Genomic DNA, 22744 nt, shown 5'->3' with positions numbered 1-22744 from the left:
AAAAAATACAGTGCTTCGTGGTGTTATGAAAATGAAACTTTACTCTGGCGGTAGGAATTCACATTTCAAAAGCTGATGATTGTTCAGCTGACCTAAAAGACTTTTTCTTAAGAGTGCAAAAATAGTTGCTTCCTTTTTTAAACTTGGCCGTTTCTAACTAATATAAAATTAGTTTTTCTTTTAAGTAGCCTTTCATTAGTGAGCAAAATATGTTAAATACGATTTTTACTGGGCTCTCTTCCTTAAAAGGTGCTGGAAAACAAAGTTTGCAGAGCACTATTTCAAGCAGGAGAAAAAGGAACTAGCATAGTTCCTAGATTTAGTTGTGCTGAAAACAGACAGCATCGTTTGCGTTTTGTCCCCTTGTCAATAAATAGCCACAAGTTACGACTACTTCGGGGTCTGGGTGAGCATCTTTTTTTTTGTTTGTTTGTTTAATGACAAACGCTCAAAGTTAATAGAAACATCGGTTCTAAATGGAAATAACTTGGCCTACTAAAGATTTTGAGAAATGATAATCAGCAAAAGTGTTTACATAGAATCAGTATTTAGCAATTTTGCACAACTATTTCAAAAAAACGTTTGTGTTTTGAAGCAACATTTAAACATTTAAGTATAAAGTAGTAAAACCAAATTGTTATCCAGCAAGAGCTTAGGAAGGTTTGGGTATCCTTAGTGAGATAGACTATACAGAATTACCAATATAGTATTTTAAAAAACACATTAGGATTCCTGGATTAGGTGAGCTTATAGAATGATTGAATTGCAGAATATAAAGAGTGGGCTTCACTCCATTTTAGACCTTTTGTTGAAAAAATAATTTGTCATGTTTTTACCAGTAAAATCCCCAATTTGATTCCACGATTAAATTATGTAGAAAAATTTTCTGGAAAGCTGGTTTAAATTATTGTAAATAGGGTAATGTTAATACATTTGGCCCTGATTTCAATTCTGCATACATACTTGTAAGAATGTTGTTTTAAATAAATGCTTATTACATGCAGTAACAAATTTAGGCCAAGCATTAAAAAAGGCAAATGTATGTACAAACTAAATATTAAACTAAAAAAGAAATACACTATGAAAAGCGGCTTATGAATACAATCTCAAAAACTGACATAAATTAATTTTGCCATGGTAAATAATAAATTCAAAGTTCAGATTCTTCTATAACACTGACATTGTTCAAGTTTTGCGTAAAATAGACAAATATTTTCATTATATGGTTGGTATCTGTTGAGATTATGCTATACCCAATAAAAGTTTTCTATGAAATTAAGTATAAGTATGGGAATAATTTATACTTTTCATTAGAGCTCAAAACCCAACCCCCCATTCACTCAAAAATACTTAATTTATTAGCAATTCTTCCCTTCTTCATTTGTATGTTCACAAGATACTGGTATAAGTATTTCAGATGAAGGGATACTGCAAACAGAGCAAAGGACACAGACTTTGTGGGTTAGAAATATGCTGGTTTATGCTAACAGGAAAAAAGACTTTTTTTTAACACACATGAAACCACAAATTTCTCAAGTAACCTAGAATCTTGGTCCATCTGTATAATCAAAAAATATGCATTCATTTTTTTTGATAAAAATGGAATAGAAACTCCTAGGTTTCTATATTTTACTTTTTCAAATTTATACATGCAAATCATATATTAATATTCACAGATATTTTGAAATGGGAAAACAACTTGGTCCTAACAATTTAGTTTTCCAATAGCATATTACTATGTTGAGATTTGACAGTACACTCATTTAACTTGGCGACCTTGATTTCAACAAACACTTATTAACAACAAATTAAACTTCACTGCAGAGAAATTCTTTGTAATATCATGACCAGATTTGATAATCCTGTGAAGGCCACAATGAAATAGCCTAGACATGCTGTCACGAAAGTCTGTTGTAATGGGATTGTGATCAAGTTTTTTCAAGTTTTGACTTTTAAGGTGCTAAGCTAACATGTCCAAAAAGAAACATGATAGGGCTTCATTGTATCATCTAAAATATTACTTTTTTGGTGTTAATCTCTACTTTTTACTTTTGATTAAAATTAAGACCTGCCTCTTAATGAGGTACATTTTGGTATCTCTTTAAAAACATGGAAAAAGAAATAAGGAAAAGAGTTGTGATAGTCACATTCATAGCTTTCATAGAAAAATATATATTCCCTGAATTAGTCATAGCAAGTGGTCATCATTCAGTATGAATTCCAATATTATAAACAAAATAAGACATTAATGGGTTTTCTATAATTGCCTATTTCCAACACTACTTTATCACTCAATTATCAACATCCTCATCTTTGAATCCATTGGTCCCTTCTAGTTTAAAGTTCTTGTTTCTGACTTTTGGGGATGTGGATTACAGGCTGAGTTTAGCTAAGGTATTTGCTTCGTTCAAAAGCAAATAGGCTCAATGGCATTTCCTGTTAAAATGTGCCTCTCAATTTTCTTTTTCTCTGATTTCAGCAATGACACCTTAGTTACCTGGATTTTCATATTCTAATGCACATCCCTTAAAATTAGCATCAGGCTGAGATATTTTTTCCATCTTGAAGTGTTTTCCTACATATTCTGTACACTTTTCCATTATTTTCTTTCTCTAAGGAATCAAGATTGATTTCTCCAAGACCCTTGATTTCTAGAAAGGAATGGTAATCTTAAAGGCCACTTTTCACCTCTCCAACTACAGGCTCCACACTCTATTTCCTCCTTAGCATTCTCTGGAGTAGTCTATAAAAGGGCTGGCTGGAGGAAGCCTTTCTCCCACTTTGACCCACTGAATTATGGCTTTTAGAAAATTCCTCAAAAGATACCAGCAAGGGATTTACTTAAAACTAGAAGCAGAATGCAACTGCCAGCTAATATTTGTAGCCCCTGTTTGTTTTCAGATTCCACTTCTACATTTTCAGTCACTATTGTGCTTTTTCTTTCCAGGATCTGAACCGCCTTAAAAAAAGCATTTTGCTATTAATATCTTCTAGCTCTTTTTCACTTTCAAAATTTATGTTTGCATCATCCTCTTTATAAACATTCAGTAATTTTTTCTTAGCCACAGCAGCAGCATTTCGATGGGGCAGTTTTCTGCTACTCTTCCTAATACATACATTTTCTGGTCCTGAAATAGTTTCTTTTACATTACTCATTATCTTTATTTTATTTGCAGCAACAGTAGCACATCTGCGGGGAATTTTCTCAGGTACCATTTTTGCTTTCAGAGTTTCACTAGGCATTTGCACTGCGTCCTTCTGATTATGCATACATGTTCTCATTTTTGTATTGGGTTCTCTGTCTCTAGGAACAGATTCTGAAAAATGAGTGAAAATTCATGTAAATGTAAAAATCTTGTTACACAAGATGTTACTACTAGTTACATTCCTCAACAGTACTCACATTCCTAAACAATAAATGTTAAAACATAATTAGACAATCATCATTGATACTACACATTTGGGACACTGAAATAATATTCCATTTACTTATCTATAAGAACAAGCCCTGGGTTAGAAGCTGTTTGATGTCCCTCCCAACTAACCTACGTTTTAAACTGTAAGGGTAACTGTCACCTCAAACAGTAGCAGACATGTAAGTATCTTAAGCATCTTAAAGCAGGTAATCTAAAAGCACTATTAAAAATTTGAATTTTAAAAAGTAATAGAACCATATATAGGTTTTAGATTTGGGGGCGATTTCTAACCGTGTTAAGCAACTTTAAAATACTGGGAGTTCTGAAACAATTTTCCTAGAACCTAAAGAAGAAAATGCCAGCATTTTGATGAGTGTTGATGACAGCAACAGCTCTGGCTTCAAGAAGATTTCTTCAAGAAGAAACCTTTTTAAGGTTTAAATTCCAAGACATGTATCCTTTGTTCAAAATCATGTTAGATTGGTAACTAGTACAAAAAAAATTGTAAATCAGTTTTATATAAATGAAATGTAGTTTTAATTCAGGATTCATTTCTTCAAATATTTGAACATTTTCTGTAAGTAGAATCATTAAATCCTAATTATTCAAATATTTCTGAGCTAGCTATGTGATTAGCTGTGAACCAGACACACAATATCATAAGATTCTTAAATTACCCCATACATAAATGTACAGGTGGTGAATTAAGGATGAAAAAGTGCAGGATGCTAATGAAAACATAAACTGGAAACCTAACCTTGTCTAAGGGATCAAGGAAGCCTTCCTTTGAGGAAGTTATTTTAACTGAAAGCTTTAAAACTGTAGGATTGTCCAGATGCAAAGCAGGGCAAAAAGCCCTCTGGAAAGAAAAGAGCTGCATGAAGAACTGAGGCAGTTTCCAGAGAGGGTGGCTGGAGATCATATTGGAGTTGCCTCCACTTCATGTTCCTTACACACAGGTGGACTCAAATCATTTAAATTTTTACCAGTGCCTCAAAACCAGACATTAAATTTTCAAAAACGAGTCTAAATCAGTACTCTTCTAGGACCAAAAAAAAAGGTATTCTTTCAGGAAAATGCATCTAAAATTGACCAGTCACAGGATTTTATTCGTTGGCAAGCTAGTCTTGCCACCACTAAGAACCAAACTAAAACTTTCTTTTAGGTACATAAGTATTGATGGGTGTATTTCTAGGACCCGGCCTCAAGTTTCCAGTTGTAGGGAGTCCATAAGGACCAATTTAAGATCGTTAAAATAACCACACTTGACATCTGTAGAACTGCAATATTCTTCTCTTTACTACTAAATACTAAAGATAAGGGCCTTGTCAGGTACTATCAAGTAACACTTATTCTGTAGCAGTAAACTACCAACCAACCTTTCCTAGTGTGGAGATGTTCCCCTTCAGTCGTCAAGCTGATAAAAGGGAAATGAGTACAAAAAGAAATTGCTTCTGTTGATTGACATGTAATTAATATTGGGAGAATTCTGAAGAAAGTCCTCTATGTTAAAAAGGAAAGCCCTTCAGATTTTACCTGAAGTCTGTGAAAGTGATTAAGTTTGAGTGCTTCCTACAGGACCCACCAGCATTCTCAAAATAAATTAGGAACTACTGCACCAAAGGCTAGCTTCTCAGCCCCTTTTGTCAGTTAACTTAAGCAATTCAAAGGTTTTCCAGTGAAATTATATTTCTAAGGATACTGTGTTTGATTAATAAGTCACCAGGCGTTGTGAAAAATGCATTCCTGCGGGCTGAGCTGATTATTATTGCAGCTGTCCTCTGCAGCTCACCCTCTTCACTTATCTCTGAGATCGGCTCTACAGAGTCACATGCACAGAAAATTTTGGAGTGGGGAGGGAAGTAAATGGCTTAAAGTGCAAGGTTTTTTACTTTAAAGAGTTTTTTTCCTAAGGAAATTAACTGTCTACACAAATCAACCCTAGATCCAATATGAATCTTCAACAGTTTGCTATACAAATGCTAAAATATAAATATGCTATAAAAGGTGAAACAATTTTTAAATAAATATATTTAAAATTACAGTATATCAGAATTAAGGTGAAACTTCTACATTATGGTAGGATGAGACTACACTAATATCAGCCAAGTACCTAAGAGTTTGCATGTTGAAAAAAAGGCGAAGATAGCAACCGATTCGTTCCCAACATGTCCAGTTGGATAGCATGGATAAAATCCTATTACCAGAAAAAACTTTTGTGTAACACACTGATTTAAGTTGCAGCAATTAATTCACTTTCATGTTGTGATGGAAGTACCTTATACTGACAATATTTAGAAATTGCTCATCACACTATTTTAATAACTGCTTACTTATAATGCCTTTAAGGGAATACAGTTGAATATTCTACAGGTTAAAATTAAAGTCAGATTTTCTAAAATGACATTTGAACTTCAAATAAACTTCAAATAACTACGCCTGCTTGGAGTGGAGAGAATATGGAAATAAATTATATTGTATAATAGCATCTCAACTTGTTAAAGCTGTGTGTCTGAAGTTGTAGATCTTAAAAATGGGAAATATAGAAGAGTAAGGACAAAATAAAATCTGTGACAGACAAGACTGTTGGAAATTAAAATAAATATACATACATGTAAGTTGGTGATCATTTTATTACTAAGAGCTTGGTTAAATTATAAAGTGCTTTTCTCCTTGAGAAAACTGCAAACAGGTTTAGAAATATATAGAGTTAGAAGTCCAATTTATATGTTAGGGTACAAGCTTAGTAACTTTGGAGGATGCTGCTCTGACTACATTTGTGGCAATGTCATTTAACCCTAGAGTCGATACAGACAGCACTGCTGTCTCAGATGGTGCTGGGTCAGTCAGGATTGGGAACTGACACTATTGCTGCTTTTCTATAAGGACACCCCCTTGGGGGATGGCAAAAACACATCAGTACTAGTAAAAATGTCATGTGTGGTAGTAGTCCATGATAGTTCACTGGACTACTGGAATGATAACTTTAAATTATAACCACAGATCAGTCAACATGTGTTCTAAGGTCAGTGTGTGTGAATTGAAATTTGAAGATGACAGGATTCAAAACAATAATCTCTAGTTTCAAATTTTAAAGGGTTGTTTGTATTCTAATTGCTTTTGTACATAATACAAAATGTTTTTTTATCTAACATCCAATGTAAGCTTCACATCATTACTATAGAAACATAAAAGTTTTTAATTTAATCAGCTTCTTATAAACTGGAATATTTTAAATAAACTTGAAACTGAGAAAGAGATGAAAGAATATCTGACTCCAAAGGAAAAGAGTACTCCACTAGCCTATTCATGCACTTTTTAAGTACTAACATGGTTGCCGCGGTCAGTGGATAAATCAAATGCAAATAATGGGTTAAGCTTGAGGTTGCACATTATAACCTCCTCCAAGCAAGCCTTTTATCAGACTGGTTTGAGATGTCCACTTGTCTGCCTTTCATTGATGATATAAAATGACAAAGAAAGCAAAACTTTATCAATGATCTTTATCCCTCCCAAAGCAGAAGTTTCCAAAAGGATCCCATAAATTGAATGAATCTCCTTAGAGAATCACTGTAGGATCAAGTGTTTTTCGAAAACCACTGGATGTTGAAACACTTTAAGAGGGAACTGATAACACCGAGAAGTTTTAACTTCTACAGCATGGCAGTGTCAGGTCAAGAGACTGTCAGAAACAATTCTGTAATAAGAATTGTTCACTAGTCCCTCTTAGAGTTGCCTAGATGAACTTGTTTTAAGCTTAAACCTTCAATATATTCATTGACAGGTTCTCATAGAACCTGGAATTGTTTTGCTTTGGATCTACAGCTAATCTAGCTCACCACAAGTTTGCTTTTATCCCTAGAAAATTTAATTAACATAAGCCAAACTTAGAATTTTCAAAAGATTTGCACTGGCTATTGAAATTATTTTCTAAGAATTTAATAAGGCTCTATGCACAAATTCAGAAATCAAACTCATCTAACTTTTAAAAAGTGGATCTCAGAGCACCTCAAACTAAATGTAGGCAGGACAGGTATCATAAGTAAATATTGGGTTGTCAATCTACTTTATTACTTTGCTAATGAAAAAGGCAGGATTACAGACAATTCAATGAAAAACCCCTTTTCAAGCAATCTCAGGAATCCAGTTCCCCCTCACCCGGTTCAAACCAACAACTTGTAGCCCTAGACCAGAGAATCACCAGTGGATAGAGGTTTAGGGAGCTAATTAGGACAAGTGGTAAAGAAGAGCTGCAAGGGAAATTGACTGCAAATTGCAAACCATAAAGAACCAGTTAGATTGTAGTTGGCTTGTAGTAGTTAAAAAAAAAAAAGAAAAGAAAAAACAGCTTTGTTTGCGGGGTTTAAGATAACAATGCTAAATTTACTAACTTTAGTCAATTAGCAGTTGACTAAAAACTGGCTCCTTGATTCAGATATGGTAATGAATTAATTTTAAAAAGGTTAACATAGAGATCTTGAGTGGGAATGGAAAATTAAAGATTTGCTTTTTGGACAGGATCCTGTAGTAGCAGCACTGTCAAGAATTTTACAGGTGAACTGAATAGGCAGTGACAGTCCAAGGATTGCTCAACACTAAGAAAATTTTAATTAAATTAAAAGTTAACTGCAATAAATTAAAAATTAAAGTTCAACATATAACCACTCGTCAAAAGAGTTAATTTCTAAATTATCTGCCTTAAGGAGCCAAGGATACATGGGAGTGCTGCTGTCAAAACACAGTCTCTAACTGGTCATCTTATTTAAATTACATCAGTGAAAAATGCCTCTTCTATTTGGTACTCCAAATTCCCACTTAAAAGTTTGAATAAGTAAAAACCTTAAAATTAACTAAAGGATGGCCAGAAAACATGGTTTAACACTGATAATTAAATTCAATGAAACGATCAGTCTTGAAAAGTACTTGACAAACAGACGTTTAATCCACATTTACTTACAGGCTGCCAAAGACAAAGCCTGCGGAATTGTAGGACCCAAATGTGACATGCCACCCACACCAACCTCCCTCTATCAAACCCAGAAAAACAATCCTTGAAGAGACTCCAAATGAGAGTCTTGATATTTTTCTGTCAAATCAACATTCTAGGAGCCAGATTGGCAGATTAAATAATGAAAGAGACTGATAAAAATCTCTCAAATTTGAAAATTGCCACATATCCTTAGGCAACATTTGTAATTTTGGAAAATAACTTTAAATTCTTGAAATGTTAGAGAAGACAACATAGCCTTCAGCACTGCATTCTTTACTCTTCAGTCCTTTCCTCAGATACACAAGAATTTGCATTTACAAATCTAGTTGGATTCAATCTTTTTCACAGTGCTCCATTTTCTTCCTAGCTTTGGCACTTTTTATTTGGTTTGGGTCTTCTGTTCCCAAAATAATAGAATAAGAGAAGACTCAAGTTTAAACTCTTCCATCCCAATTTCTTAGGGTTTGTGCATTACGATTCCCTGATACACAGAAGCTGGGAGGAGTAATTTAAATAATAATTAACCAATGGAAAGCCCTTCTATAATACATGTGCTTTGTTGTACTTCATCCATGGAATAAATGAAATGTAATTTGCATTCAGTAAGAAAACTAAAGCATGTGGTGACAACTACAAGATACCTGATAAACAGTAAAACTGATGAAAAGAATGGAGTTGGCATTTCAGCTATAAAAGAGGAAAGCAAAATGACTTTTCTCCACACCATTTATAAACTGCTTGAAAAATCAATACAACTGAGTAAAAGGGAAAATATTTAAAATATTGTATGCACCATTAACAATGTACTTGCATTCTACTAGAACACAGACCTCCAATATTTTTCAGTTGGCACAACCAAAACCAATTTGTACTGACAAAAAAGTTTAACATCTTTTTCAATTTAGTTTTTAATGCCCAACAGTGAAGCAGTGAAGTTAATAATTCTGTTTTGATTTTAAGAAAAAAAAAAAGGCCAGAAGAGAGCAAGAGGATTTAGTATAGATCCAATGTTATTCTAATTCTAATTCAGAATTTTCACTCAAGAGGTCATCAGTCAGTGGAGTGCAAAGGATTTGTGATGTGTTCTTTTCATTTGAGGACGGTGATACCCTTAGATACTATTTGTATTGGCTAGTTTTATCCTGTCTTTCCATTTGCATTTCTAGGTTTTGAAGTGCGCCTTTCCTAAAACATAAGTTCTTTCCTCCCATTTTCTTATAAAACTAATTTCCTTTTTAGGTACAGCACTAACATTTGGAAAAAACCTTGTGTTGTAATTTAGAAGCAATAAATAACTTTATAAAAATGATTCTTTTTGAGGACTACTAAATAGAGAAATGATTTAATCAGAGATTTTCCCACAAAATAAAAAGAATGACCACCCTAGGAAGTATCTGAAAATACAACAAACTTTTCCCTTTATTCAGAAGTTACTACATTGTCAGTAACCTTTTAAAAAGAAGTAGGACATTGGGGAAAAATGCTTTTGAAACTTATCTTTTAAATGTGTGAAACTTTTTCTCTTGGTATCCTTGGCAAATTGTTCATTTAAAGGAAGCAAAAATCAAATCTGAATACCTCAAAATCTTTCTTTTTCTTTTTTTTTAACCATACAAGGAATAAAATCATAAAACTTTGGACATACACAACCACAGTAGTCTTTTTTTAATATACACCATTAAGTTACTATGTCAAGTGCAACCAATGGAAAGCTATAGCACTTATTTCTGGATCAGTTCACATTCAATTTGCAACCCTCTGTCATTTTTCAAGAAAAATACAAGCTGATCCCAAACATATTAAAGTACATCTGTGCATTAAATCCCTGCGCATTCTGCATTAAAGAGGAAAAAAAAAAGTCAAACATGTTCTAGTGCTCAATGTAAACAGTTTTAACTATTAATTATTTATTTATTTTCCTTAAAGGTATTTAGGAGTGTGTCACTTATTCAAAGTTAACCTTAGGAATTAGCACCATGACCAAAAAAACCCATAAAAATTATCATCTCCATATTCCCTTATTTTCAATTCAGAACTTGAGAACTTACCATAGCCAAACATATTTTTAAAGTCACCAAGTCTAATTTTTGCTTTTTCTTACTACCAATCTGATGAAACCAAAATACTGCTTCTATACACAAAGGTCTAACCATTTTGAACAATAATAACCAGTCAGTTCAGTTCAAAGAATAAGAACAGTTCTACTAATGAAGCCTAAGCCATCAAAGCATGTTTTTACCAAAGAAAATTATGTATTTATGACTGTATCCCACATTTATTTATGGATTTTTTTGGTACCTTTTTGCAGAAGATGGTAAACATGGAGTTATAACCCTGAGAATAGATCTAAAACAGAAGTTTAAGAGGAGCTTAAATAAATTAATGGATCTGACATCTATCACAAGTTCTTAAAACTGGGGAACGGTGTTCCATTAACTGGTTCAGGTCACCAGCCAAGGACAGTGACCATGAACCAGTCTGTCCACCATACACTTCACACTGAGCTCTGAGAAGAGCGTCATAGTTTTGCAGTGGTGGCAGCACTCTCAACAACCAAATGAAAGACAGGTATCTACCTCAGTTAGTAATGTCCAAAAATGTCCTTCCTTACATCAGAGTAGAAAGACAGATACCCCCTACCATGCCAGATGGAACATATAACTAAAAAGTAGGAACACTTAAAAACATTCTCAAACACTGACAGCAGAATCTGATACTTTTCCTTATCTGCCATCTCAACGATACACAGGGAAAAAGGGTTAATTTTGTCTGAAGCCAAACACAATTAGGGCCAATAAATAACTTAAAGGTGGGGTACTGTAACTTACACTTAACTACTAAATATGTAAACCATTTGAATCACGTCCATCTTCAGGCACAAACAAGCTTGGAATGGCCACCTACACTATTTGGAGTAGCATACTTGCAAGTAAAAATATTTGGCTCTAAAATAAGTTTACAATAGTATTTGAAGATGCAACAGAAGTTTCACTTTCAGTGGAATCCAAAATTATTTCCCTATCAAACTTGACAGTTTCTTAGACTACAAGACACCAATCAAGACTCACTTGCCCCCAGCAAACATGCTTGGGAATGGACATGGCAGGAGTAAGCTAAAACAAAGAGATGGAAAATGGCATTTAACTATCCTCCTCTATGGCTGAAACTTGCAATTGCACTCAAACGTCAACTACAATTTCCATACAAATGGGGAAATTTACATATAACTTAAATATTTTTAGCCCTGTGCAGTCATACTATTATAACAAAACACACTTTTCCTAAATCTAAGGCACTCAAACTCCTCTATTTCACAGAACACAACTATGGAAGAACAGAATTTTGGTTAAATCCCTTACTTGGAAACCAGGAGATCTTGGATAGACACAAACTATATAGCATTGTTAGTGCACAATTTAAAAGAAAATGCTACAACTAGGCTCTAGCATTAGAGGTTTAAAAAATACGCTCAAAACATTAAAAAATTAATGTACCAGCACTTTATAAATTCAAGTTTATGAAATAAAAGTTGATCATGTTTTCCCCTTTAAAAAAAAAAAAGAAAGAAAAGAGAAAGAAAACCCCAACAGCATTTGAGGAAAAAAACTGGAAACCACTTCAATGAAAATTACTGAAACTGGTATAATGCATTCTAATAAAGTAGTCAGGGAAATTTTATCAGGAAAGAAAAAAAAAGTGGTAGGTACCTTGCCTACCCATCATGGTTATGCTTCCCATGATTGTAATGTCAGTATGTACATAATATCTATGAAGAATCTGTAAACAGAGGTCACATGAAATTGTTATACTGCTACAGGACAGAGGTTAAATCTAACACTTTGTGACAAACTCAGAAAATGACAACTGCATGACACTTGCTACCATGAAAGTAATGCTCATTAGTTCTTAGAACCAGGATGTCTAGTGTTTAACAGATTTCAAATTCTTGCTATATGTAGTCAAATACTGTTAAAGTAGATCTGCCCCCAAAATGAAGCATATTTTGGCACCTGTGCTGAATGCTGCTACAAAGGCAAGCAAGTGCAAATAAAAATAACAGTCATGATTTAGTCACATTCATAACTTTTCATAGAAAAATATAAATATATTCCCTGAATTGTAGGACAAAAAATCATTTCAATAGCCAGCTTTCACCATAAATTCCAGTCCATTTCCTCTTAAAATGAACTGGTTTTCCCTCAAGGTCATAAGGTGCAATCATCTAACACATTTTCTAAGCTTCTATCATCATCCCCATCATGGTATCTCACAGTCCTTCTACCCTGATTTCTTGTTTTTATTTTTGAACGTCGAAGAACTCTTTTAGATTTTGCATAGTCCAAATCCTCCCAGTCATTATCATCCATTTTTACCCTGGGACGTTTGCTTTGTCTTTGTCGTCTCACAATCTTAGATACAGTAGCTGTAAAAGTTTTACCTTTTCTAACTACTTTTGACTTTCCTTTCGTTTTCCTCTTTTTGGTTTTTGTATCACCATTACAGTCAATATCAGATTCAGTTACAGATCCAAAATCTGATTCAGATTTGGGACTAGTGTCAGGTCCAACCTTTGAACACCCTGTTGTTTCAGAAATTTCCACATTTTCCAATTCAGGATGTAGCCTTTTCCTTTTTATTTCCGTCTCTGCAGCTTCATGTGACTCACGGATCACTTTTGTCTTACTGAAAGGAGCCTTCCCATAGGTCCGGAGTCTTCGGCCATTCCATCTGCGGAGTCCGTAATTCAGTTCCTCTTCAAAGTTATGCTCTGCAGTAGATTTTTGAGCAAAAGTTGACTCAGAATATTTTCTACCAATCTCACTCCCTGGATTATGACTTTTTGAATGTTCTTCTGAAGACCCAATCAAGGAACGTCTTGTTTTAGGTGGTACAACATTTGTTTTATGACTATTGGTATGCCTGGTTTTGGGTTTTGAAATCAAAAAACTTTCAGGGTCTGAGTCTCCATTTAAAGACTGACTAACACCTTTTGTACTGCCTTCTGAGTCAGCTTCAGATGGCTTACTTTCACAGGCATACTGTTCATTTGGCACTTCACAGCTTACATCTCCCTCAGAATCACTTAGTATCTTCTTAGCAGTGGTGCAGGCAAAATGGAGGCGCTTCTTTCTACCATTTTTGCTCCTAGTGCATGTACTTTCTAAAGTGACATCTTTTACATTACTCATTAGTTTAATCTTATTGGCAGCTGTTGTTGCACATCTTCGTGGAATCTTTATGACACCCATTTTGGCTTTAAATGATTTTTTAACCACCTTTGAATTGTTCTCTGAATCACTTGAACAGACTCTTTTCCTGGAAACTTTTCTGTTGTGTCCATTTTCATGTGATGGAGAATCTAAAAATTAAAGAATATCCATTTATTCTTTAATAGAGTGGCTAAGTCTAAGAAATTAAATTATACTGAATGAAGTTAAATAGCTATTAAGAATAATCTGTAATTAGGTTCAACATTTTAAATAACAAGTCCAGAATTCTTATGAATTTGGAGGGAGATGTTAGTGAATGGGATAATACAAACCATTTTAATACTTCAGAGCTGTGACTTTTTCAGGTTCAGTGCCATTCACAAGTACGACATATTCCCAAAAGAACCATATTATACCCTTCTATATGTATATGCAAAGCATATTAATATGAATAAACACTAAACCATATACCCAATAATCACTTACTCCCAGCCTTCCTGATACTTTTCCTAATTCAGTAAGTTCCAACGGAACGAAATACTTTTGATCTCAGTTTTATCTGCTTTATCCTTTACTATTTCTCATCATTCCCCATTTACCAAGTGTGTGATCTTAATTAAGCAAGTTATTTCATCTCTCTGTGCTTCACAGCAACCATCTGTAAAATGGGCAGTGAAAATAATAGTGCCAATCTCTTAATAGTTTATTAAATGAAAACTAAACTAGTAATAATGTAAAGCATTTAGAAGAAGTTGACTAAAACAGCTCAGTAACTGTTCTTTAGCTGCTGTCATTAATACTACTTATCACATTACTTTCAATCAGTGCTACCCTTTGTTTCCTGTTCAAGAGTTGCCTGTCAACCATAGCCCACCCCATCAACAACATAAGAAGTAAACTCTTTAATGGGCATAATTCTTAAAGCTAAGAAAGCCTATGAGGCGAATAAAATTAAGTATATTCAACAAGCAGTAAAGTGTGTACAGAAGAACACAAGGGGTACACAGAAAAGGCCAACAGAGAATACATGGGGTAGAGCTTGCAAAGATAAATATCAGGAAGTGGGGAAAGACGGTGGTATAGTGAGGCGTGGAATCTACTTCAGCCTCCAGAACAGCTAGTAAATAGCCAGGAATGGCACAGAACTGCTGGGGTAACATCAGTGACTAGACGCAGAGCGTACACTAGTCTGGACCAGGTGGAACAGCTGAGACCCCACAAATAACTGTAAATCTCCAAAGCCATGGAGGCCTGAACCTTACCCTGATGGGCAAAGCTCAACCAGGATCCAACTGCAGAATTAACAAACTCTGACTAGTGAAAACAGGCCCCCAGCACAGACAAACCTGGAGTAGACAATAAAGATACTAGGAGTTTTTGCCCCAGTAAAGAGGGGGCGGGGCTAACAACAACAACAAAAAACAAGATAGGCTTCTTCAGATGGACAACACAAATAAAGGAAAAGAGGTAAACCCCTCAAAAAAGGAGGCACATAGAGTCTGGAGATACATACAAAGCCAACCTATGTTCTTGACTGACAGACCCAGGGAAGAGAGGGTCCTGCTCTGAAAAAGTTTTTTTTTTTTTCTGCTTTTTTTCCTGCTTCTTAATAGCTCAATTACATAGAATTGCAACGATTGTCAGGCTCCAGCACTGCCTCAAACAAAAGCAGAATTAACTTTGTCTGAAAGACCAAGTAATTAATTATGTGAAAGGAGTTAATTCCCTAAAGGGTATATCTTCCCCTGAGAGAAGGGTGGGGCGCAGCTCAAGTAAAATCCCTCCTCCAAGGAATTCAGGCTGCAGGGAGTGGAAAACTGAAGTAATTAAAGCCATCCTACAACCTCACCTCTGTTTCATCGATGCCCTCAGTAGGGAGAATCTGCTGAAATTAAAGGCACCACATCACTTTACTCTAGTGGGAAGTTGAAGGCAGAGAAGCACCACATGCTGGATAGAAGAGGAAAAGCACAGAGTCTAGAGGCTTCACAGGAAACTCTGACAACCTGCTGAGTTTCACCCTCACGGAAAACTGAAGCTGGCTACACTTTCCTCTGTGGGCGTGGGCTGTCTGAAAATCTAACTGGAGTCTATAATATCTGAGGAGACACTTCTCAAAAAAAAAAGGTCAGATATAGGCAGGGAAGAAACAGAAAACTGAAAAATTCTGATCAGACAGAACCCATGCTAGAGGTCTAGAATAAGTTGAATTGAATGCCAAAGGATAGAGAACAAAACCATCCAGCAAGAAAATTCTAGGTAAAAGAGTGAAAACAATCTCCAGAATAAATAATAATTAAGGAATTCAAATGCCTAGATCCCAGTAGAAAATGACAAGTCATACTAGGAAAATCAAAGATACAGCATAATCAAAGGAACAAACCAACAACTGAAATGAGAAACAGGAGTTGAAACAACTAATTCAGGATGTTCAAACAGATGTGTAAAATCTCATCAAACATCAAATCAACAAGTTGAGAGAGGATAGAAAGAAGACATGAGGAGAACAATAAGAAATAGAAAACCTGAAAAAATAAAATCAAAGAACTTACGGGAATGAAAGATACAACAGAAAAGATGATAAAAAAAGAAAGAAAAAAACAATGGAAATTTACAATAGATCTGAAGAGGTAGAAGAAAGGATTAGAGAACTAGAGGACTGGACATCTAAAATCTGACCCACAAAAGAAAATACAGGGGAACGAATGGAAAAATATGAGCAGGGTCTAACGGAATTGAATAACAACAGGAAGCACACGAATATATGTTGTGGGTGTCCCAGAAAAAGGAAAAGAAAAGGGAAAAGGAGGAGAAAGACTAATGGAGGAAATAGTCACTGAAAATATCCCACCTCTTAAGACATAAAATTAGAGATCGAAGAAGTATAGTCTAAGTCCAGGCCATTGGAGATACAGAAAGAAGTCACCCCGGGGAAACTTGTTGGAACCAAGGGGCCTGGAGAGAAGACCAGCAGAGACCATCCTGTGCCTTCCACCGGCTCTCCAACCACCACGGTGCCCTCTTCCGCCTTCACCGGCTCCTCCGCCACCGTCCTCGACAGCCTTGCCATCCTCACCTTTCCTCCTCCAGAACAGCTACTAGGGGAGTAGAAACGATACAGAACAGCTCCCGGAGCCACGACAGAGATCAAAAAGACAGCGTACCCATCCTGGAACGGCTGACTGGATGGGAGAACCCGCTCCGGTGAGATTGCCAAGGGATGCGGGCTTTCCTGGGCGGGGCGGCAAGTAGCCGGAGTCCCTCCCCTCCTCCTTCCCGGGCCAACTGGCAGAATTGGGCAAGCAGTCCCCTCAAGCCGCGGTGGCTGGCGCCCCCACCACACGCGGCCCACAGGACTGAGAGAATTGGATCGGAAATCCCCAGGCCGCGGAGAACGGTGACCGGAGGGGTCCCTTCCAAACACGTGACTCCCCGGTCCCGCTGGGAACGATGCACTCCACCGGGCCGCGGAGGCTGGCGACCTCCCGCCACGCTTGGCGCCCGGGGCCGACTAGGAAATTCGGACGGGCGCCCTCACGGGCTGCAGCGGCTGGCGACCCTCCCCGCGTTTGGACCGCCGGGCCAGCGGGCACTCTTCCAAGCCGCTTCGGCTGGCGAACCTCCCCCACGGCGAGAGTTTTCCAAAGTTATAGGACCCACAGCACCTTTTACTGGTGGGACCCGCAGACAAACCAGTGCCACGAGCGCCACCTACTGCACAGGATAAGAAAAACAGAACCCAGAGAAATCTGGGTAGAAAAATCTTTCAACCTGTTGGGTCCAATACCCAGGGAAATCTGACTAAATGCCCAGATGCCAGCAGAAGATAACGGATCACGCTCAGAAAATTGAAAATATGGCCCAATCAAAGGAACAAACCAATAGTTCAAAGGAGATACAGGAGCTGACAAAACTAATGCTGAATATACGAACAGAAATGGAAAACCTCTTCAAAAATGAAATCGATAAATTGAGGGAGAACTTGAAGACATGGGCTGAACAAAAAGAAGAAATAGAAAAACTGAAAAAACAAATCACAGAACTTATGGAAGTGAAGGATAAAGTAGAAAAGATGAAAAAAACAATAGATACCAACAATGATAGATTTAAAGAGACAGAGATTGAATTAGTGATTTGGAGGATGGAACATCTGAATTCCAAAAAGAAACAGAAACTATCGGGAAAAGAATGGAAAAATTTGAACAGGGTATCAGGGAACTCAAGGACAAGATGAACCGCACAAATATACGTGTTGTGGGTGTCCCAGAAGGAGAAGAGAAGGGAAAAGGAGGAGAAAAACTAATGGAAGAAATTATCACTGAAAATTTCCCAACTCTTATGAAAGACCTAAAGTTTAAGATCCAAGAAGTGCAGCATACCCCAAAGAGATTAGACCCAAGAAGGTGTTCTCCAAGACACTTACTAGTTAGAATGTCAGAGGTCAAAGAGAAAGAGAAGATCTTGAAAGCAGCAAGAGAAAAACAATCCATCACATGCAAGGGAAACCCAATAAGACTATGTGTAGATTTCTCAGCAGAAACCATGGAAGCTACAAGACAATGGGATGATATATTTAAATTACTAAAAGAGAAAAACTGCCAACCAAGACTCCTATATCCAGCAAAATTGTCCTTCAAAAATGAGGGAGAAATTAAAACATTCTCAGACAAAAAGTCACTGAGAGAATTTGTGACCAAGAGACCAGCTCTGCAAGAAATACTAAAGATAGCACTAGAGTCAGATACGAAAAGACAGAAGAGAGAGGTATGGAGAAGAGTGTAGAAAGAAGCAGATATATATAATACAAAAGGCAAAATGGTAGAGGAAAATATTATCCAAACAGTAATAACACTAAATGTTAATGGACTGAATTCCCCAATCAAAAGACATAGACTGGCAGAATGGATTAAAAAACAGGATCCTTCTATATGCTTTCTACAGGAAACAAATCTTAGACCCAAAGATAAACATAGGTTGAAAGTGAAAGGTTGGGAAAAGATATTTCATGCAAATTACAACCAGAAAAGAGCAGGAGTGGCTATACTAATATCCAACAAATTAGACTTCAAATGTAAAACAGTTAAAAGAGACAAAGAAGGACACTATATACTAATAAAAGGAACAATTAAACAAGAAGACATAACAATCATAAATATTTACGCACTGAACCAGAATGCCCCAAAATACCAGAGGAATACACTGCAAACACTGAAAAGGGAAATAGACACATATACCATAATAGTTGGAGAATTCAATTCATCATTCTCATCAATGGACAGAACATCTAGACAGAGAATCAATAAAGAAATAGAGAATCTGAATATTACTATAAAGGAGCTAGACTTAACAGACATTTATAGGACATTACATCCCACAACAGCAGGATACACCTTTTTCTCAAGTGCTCATGGATCATTCTCAAAGACAGACCATATGCTAGGTCACAAAGCAAGTCTTAACAAATTTAAAAACATTGAAATCATACACAACACTTTCTCGGATCATAAAGGAATGAAGTTGGAAATAAACAATAGGCGGAATGCCAGAAAATTCACAAATACGTGGAGGCTCAACAACACACTCTTAAACAATGAGTGGGTCAAAGAAGAAATTACAAGGGAAATTAGTAAATACCTTGAGGCGAACGAAAATGAAAACACAACATATCAAAACTTATGGGACACAGCAAAGGCAGTGCTAAGAGGGAAATTTATTGCCCTAAGTGCCTATATCAGAAAAGAAGAAAAGGCAAAAATGCACGAATTAACTGTCCACTTGGAAGAACTGGAGAAAGAACAGCAAACTAATCCCAAAGCAAACTAAAGGAAAGAAATAACAAAGATTAGAGCAGAAATAAATGAAATTGAAAACATGAAAACAATAGAGAAAATCAATAAGACCAGAAGTTGGTTCTATGAGAAAATCAATAAGATGGATGGGCCCTTATCAAGATTGATAAAAAGAAGAAGAGAAAGGATGCAAATAAATAAGATCAGAAATGGAAGAGGAGACATAACTACTGACCTCACAGAAATAAAGGAGGTAATAACAGGATACTATGAACAACTTTTCGCTAATAAATACAACAATTTAGATCAAATGGACGGGTTCCTGGAAAGACATGAACAACCAACTTTGACTCAAGAAGAAATAGATGACCTCAACAAACCAATCACAGGTAAAGAGATTGAATTAGTCATTCAAAAGCTTCCTAAAAAGAAAAGTCCAGGACCAGACGGCTTCACATGTGAATTCTATCAAACATTCCAGAAAGAATTAGTACCAACTCTCCTCAAACTCTTCAAAAAAATTGAAGTGGAGGGAAAACTACCTAATTCATTCTATGAAGCCAACATCACCCTCATACCAAAACCAGGAAAAGATATTACAAAAAAAGAAAACTATAGACCAATCTCTCTAATGAATATAGATGCAAAAATCCTCAATAAAATTCTAGCAAATCGTATCCAACAACACATTAAAAGAATTATACATCATGACCAAGTAGGATTCATCGCAGGTATGCAAGGATGGTTCAACATAAGAAAATCAATTAATGTAATACACCATATCAACAAATCAAAGCAGAAAAATCACATGATCATCTCAATTGATGCAGAGAAGGCATTTGACAAGATTCAACATCCTTTCCTGTTGGAAACACTTCAAAAGATAGGAATACAAGGGAACTTCCTTAAAATGATAGAGGGAATATATGAAAAACCCACAGCTAATATCATCCTCAATGGGGAAAAATTGAAAACAACAAGCAGAAAAGAGTAGGAGTAGTTTATACTACTATTCAACAAAATAGACTTCAAATGGAAAACAAAAGAGACAAAGAAGGAAAGTATGTATTAATAAAGGAACAATTAAACAAGAAACGTAGTAATCACAAATATTTATGCACCAAGCCTGTGTGCTCCAAAGTACATGAGGCAAACTCTGAAAACACTGAAGGGAGAGAAATAGACCCCTCTGCCAAAATATCTGGAGACTTCAATACCCTGATCTCATCAACAGACAGAAAACATCTAGACAGAGGATCAATAAAGAAACAGAGAATTTAAATAATACAATAAAGGAACTAGAATTAACAGACATTTACAGAACATTGTACCACACAATAGCAGGATTCACATTTTTCTCAAGTGCTCATAGATCGTTCTTGAGAATAGACTATATACTGGATCACAAAGCTAGTATCAGTAAATATAAGAAGACTGAAATCATACAAAACACATTCTGAGATCATAATGAAATGAACTTGAAAATAAACACCAGGAAGACTGCCCAAAAAAACTCGCAAATATATGGAAGCTAAACAACACACACTTAATCAGTGGGTCAAGGAAGAAACTACAAGAGAAGTTAGTAAATATCTTAAGGCAAATGAAAATGAAAACAGAACTGTGCTGGTTTGAAAGAAGTATGCCCCCTAAGAAACGCCATGCTTTGATATAAATCCCATTTCTTAAAGGTAGAATACTTCCTATTCAATACTGTATATTTGAAACTGTAATGAGATCATCTCCCTAGGTGATGTGATTTAGTCAAGACTGGTTGTTTAACTGGATTAGGGGATGACATGTCTCCACCCATTTGAGTGGGTCTTGATTGGTTTACTGGAGTCCTATAAAAGAGGAAATATTTTGGAGATTCAGAGAGATTCAGAGAGAGCAGAACGATGAAGCCATGAGATGCAGAGAGTCCACGGCCAGCAACCTTTGGAGATGAAGAAGGAAAAAGCCTCCCAGGGAACTTCACAAAATAGGAAGTCAGGAGAGAAAGATAGCAGATGATGCCGTATTCGCCATGTGCCCTTCCAGCCGAGAGAGAAGCCCTGACTGTGTTTGCCATGTGCCATCTCACTTGAGAGAGAGACCTTGAACTTCATCGGCCTTCTTGAACCAAGGTATCTTTTCCCTGGATGCCTCTGATTGGACATTTCTACAGACTTGTTTTAATTGGGACATTTTCTCAGCCTTAGAACTGTAACCTTGCAACTCATTAAATTCTCCCTTTTAAAAGCCATTCCATTTCTGGTATATTGCACTCCGGCAGCTAGCAAACTAGAACAAGAACATAACAAAATGTATGGGGTGACAACTTCTGGGCCAAGATGGCGGCTTAGCAATGTGCACATTTTAGTTCGTCCTCCAGAACAACTAGTAAATAACCAGAAACAATATAGAACAGCTCCTGGGGCCATATCAGTGACCGGACACACAGCGTACCCCAGTCTGGACAGGCTGGACTGGCCGTGAGCCCCACCCCCCCAGGACCATGAGTTGCCCAAGCCGTGGTGGCCGGCGCCCCTCCCTCACAGCTGCTTCCCAGAGGGGAAAAGCAAGAGACTTTACCAGCAGCAGGGGCTGAGCCCAACCAAACACCAATTGTAGAATTAACAAATTCTGACTACTAAAAATAGGCCCCCAGCTCAGGTGAACCTGGTCAAAGCAAAGGTCACTCATTTTTGCCCCAGCATCAAGGGGGCAGAGCTGATGTAAAAAGGAAAAAAAAAAAAAAAAAGAGAGAGAGAGAGAGAGAGAAGGAAACAGGTTTTTGTGGCTGTGTTTCTACAAAGGCTTGACTGTCTTTGGACACAGTGGCAGGGCTCCTCAGGCTGCAACTGCCCCCAGGCATAGGCAGAAACAACCTCGTTTTGAGGGTTTGTCTGAACCTGTGCCTTCCCCAGGGGAGGGGTGAAGCCCAACTCAGGTGGAAGCCCTCCCTCAAGGAACTCAGACACCAGGGCTTGGTAATTTGAAACCATTAAAACCAGCCTACAACCTCTTCTCTGTCTCCACCATGCCCCCAGATGAAGGTAAAGAGGTACCGCATCATCTTATGCTAGTGGGACCCACAGGCAGACAAGTACCACATACTGGGCAGGATAAGAAAAACAGAGTCCAGAGAGGTCACAGGAAAGTATTTCAAACTTCTGGGTCTCACCCTCAGGGAAAACTGACACAGGTGACTCTCTCCTCCTGACAGAGGCCAGTTTGGTCTGGGAAAATCCAGCTGAGGTCTATAATACCTATATAGACACTCCTCAGGGTGGGGGAAAAAGGCACCATACAAGCAGGGCAAGAAACAAGAAAACAAGAACTGAAAAATTTTTCTTT

The 22744-nt window shown here is 36.7% G+C and overlaps 1 protein-coding gene across 5 annotated transcripts in view; it reads right to left on the bottom strand.

Annotated features, from left to right (window-relative positions):
- Positions 1 to 3: 3 nt before the first annotated feature.
- BRWD1 (bromodomain and WD repeat domain containing 1) overlaps positions 4 to 22744 on the bottom strand; it is a 241510-nt gene continuing 218769 nt past the window's right edge. For 2 of the 5 annotated variants that reach the window (XM_077119062.1, XM_077119063.1), the window contains 2 exons: positions 12845 to 13765; positions 5 to 3317 (listed from right to left, as the gene is read on the bottom strand). In XM_077119062.1, the coding sequence (XP_076975177.1) occupies positions 2926 to 3317; positions 12845 to 13765 (1313 nt within the window). In that variant the 3' untranslated portion in view covers positions 5 to 2925. Of the gene's footprint in view, positions 3318 to 9991; positions 13766 to 22744 lie in introns of those variants that run through there. The other 3 variants (XM_077119066.1, XM_077119065.1, XM_077119067.1) reach the window with 2 other exon arrangements.

The sequence above is a fragment of the Tamandua tetradactyla genome, chromosome 10 (assembly GCF_023851605.1).
Source record: "Tamandua tetradactyla isolate mTamTet1 chromosome 10, mTamTet1.pri, whole genome shotgun sequence".
Taxonomy (NCBI): domain Eukaryota; kingdom Metazoa; phylum Chordata; class Mammalia; order Pilosa; family Myrmecophagidae; genus Tamandua; species Tamandua tetradactyla.
Note: the sequence above shows the minus strand (reverse complement) of the source record. Positions and strands in the feature narration are given on the sequence as shown.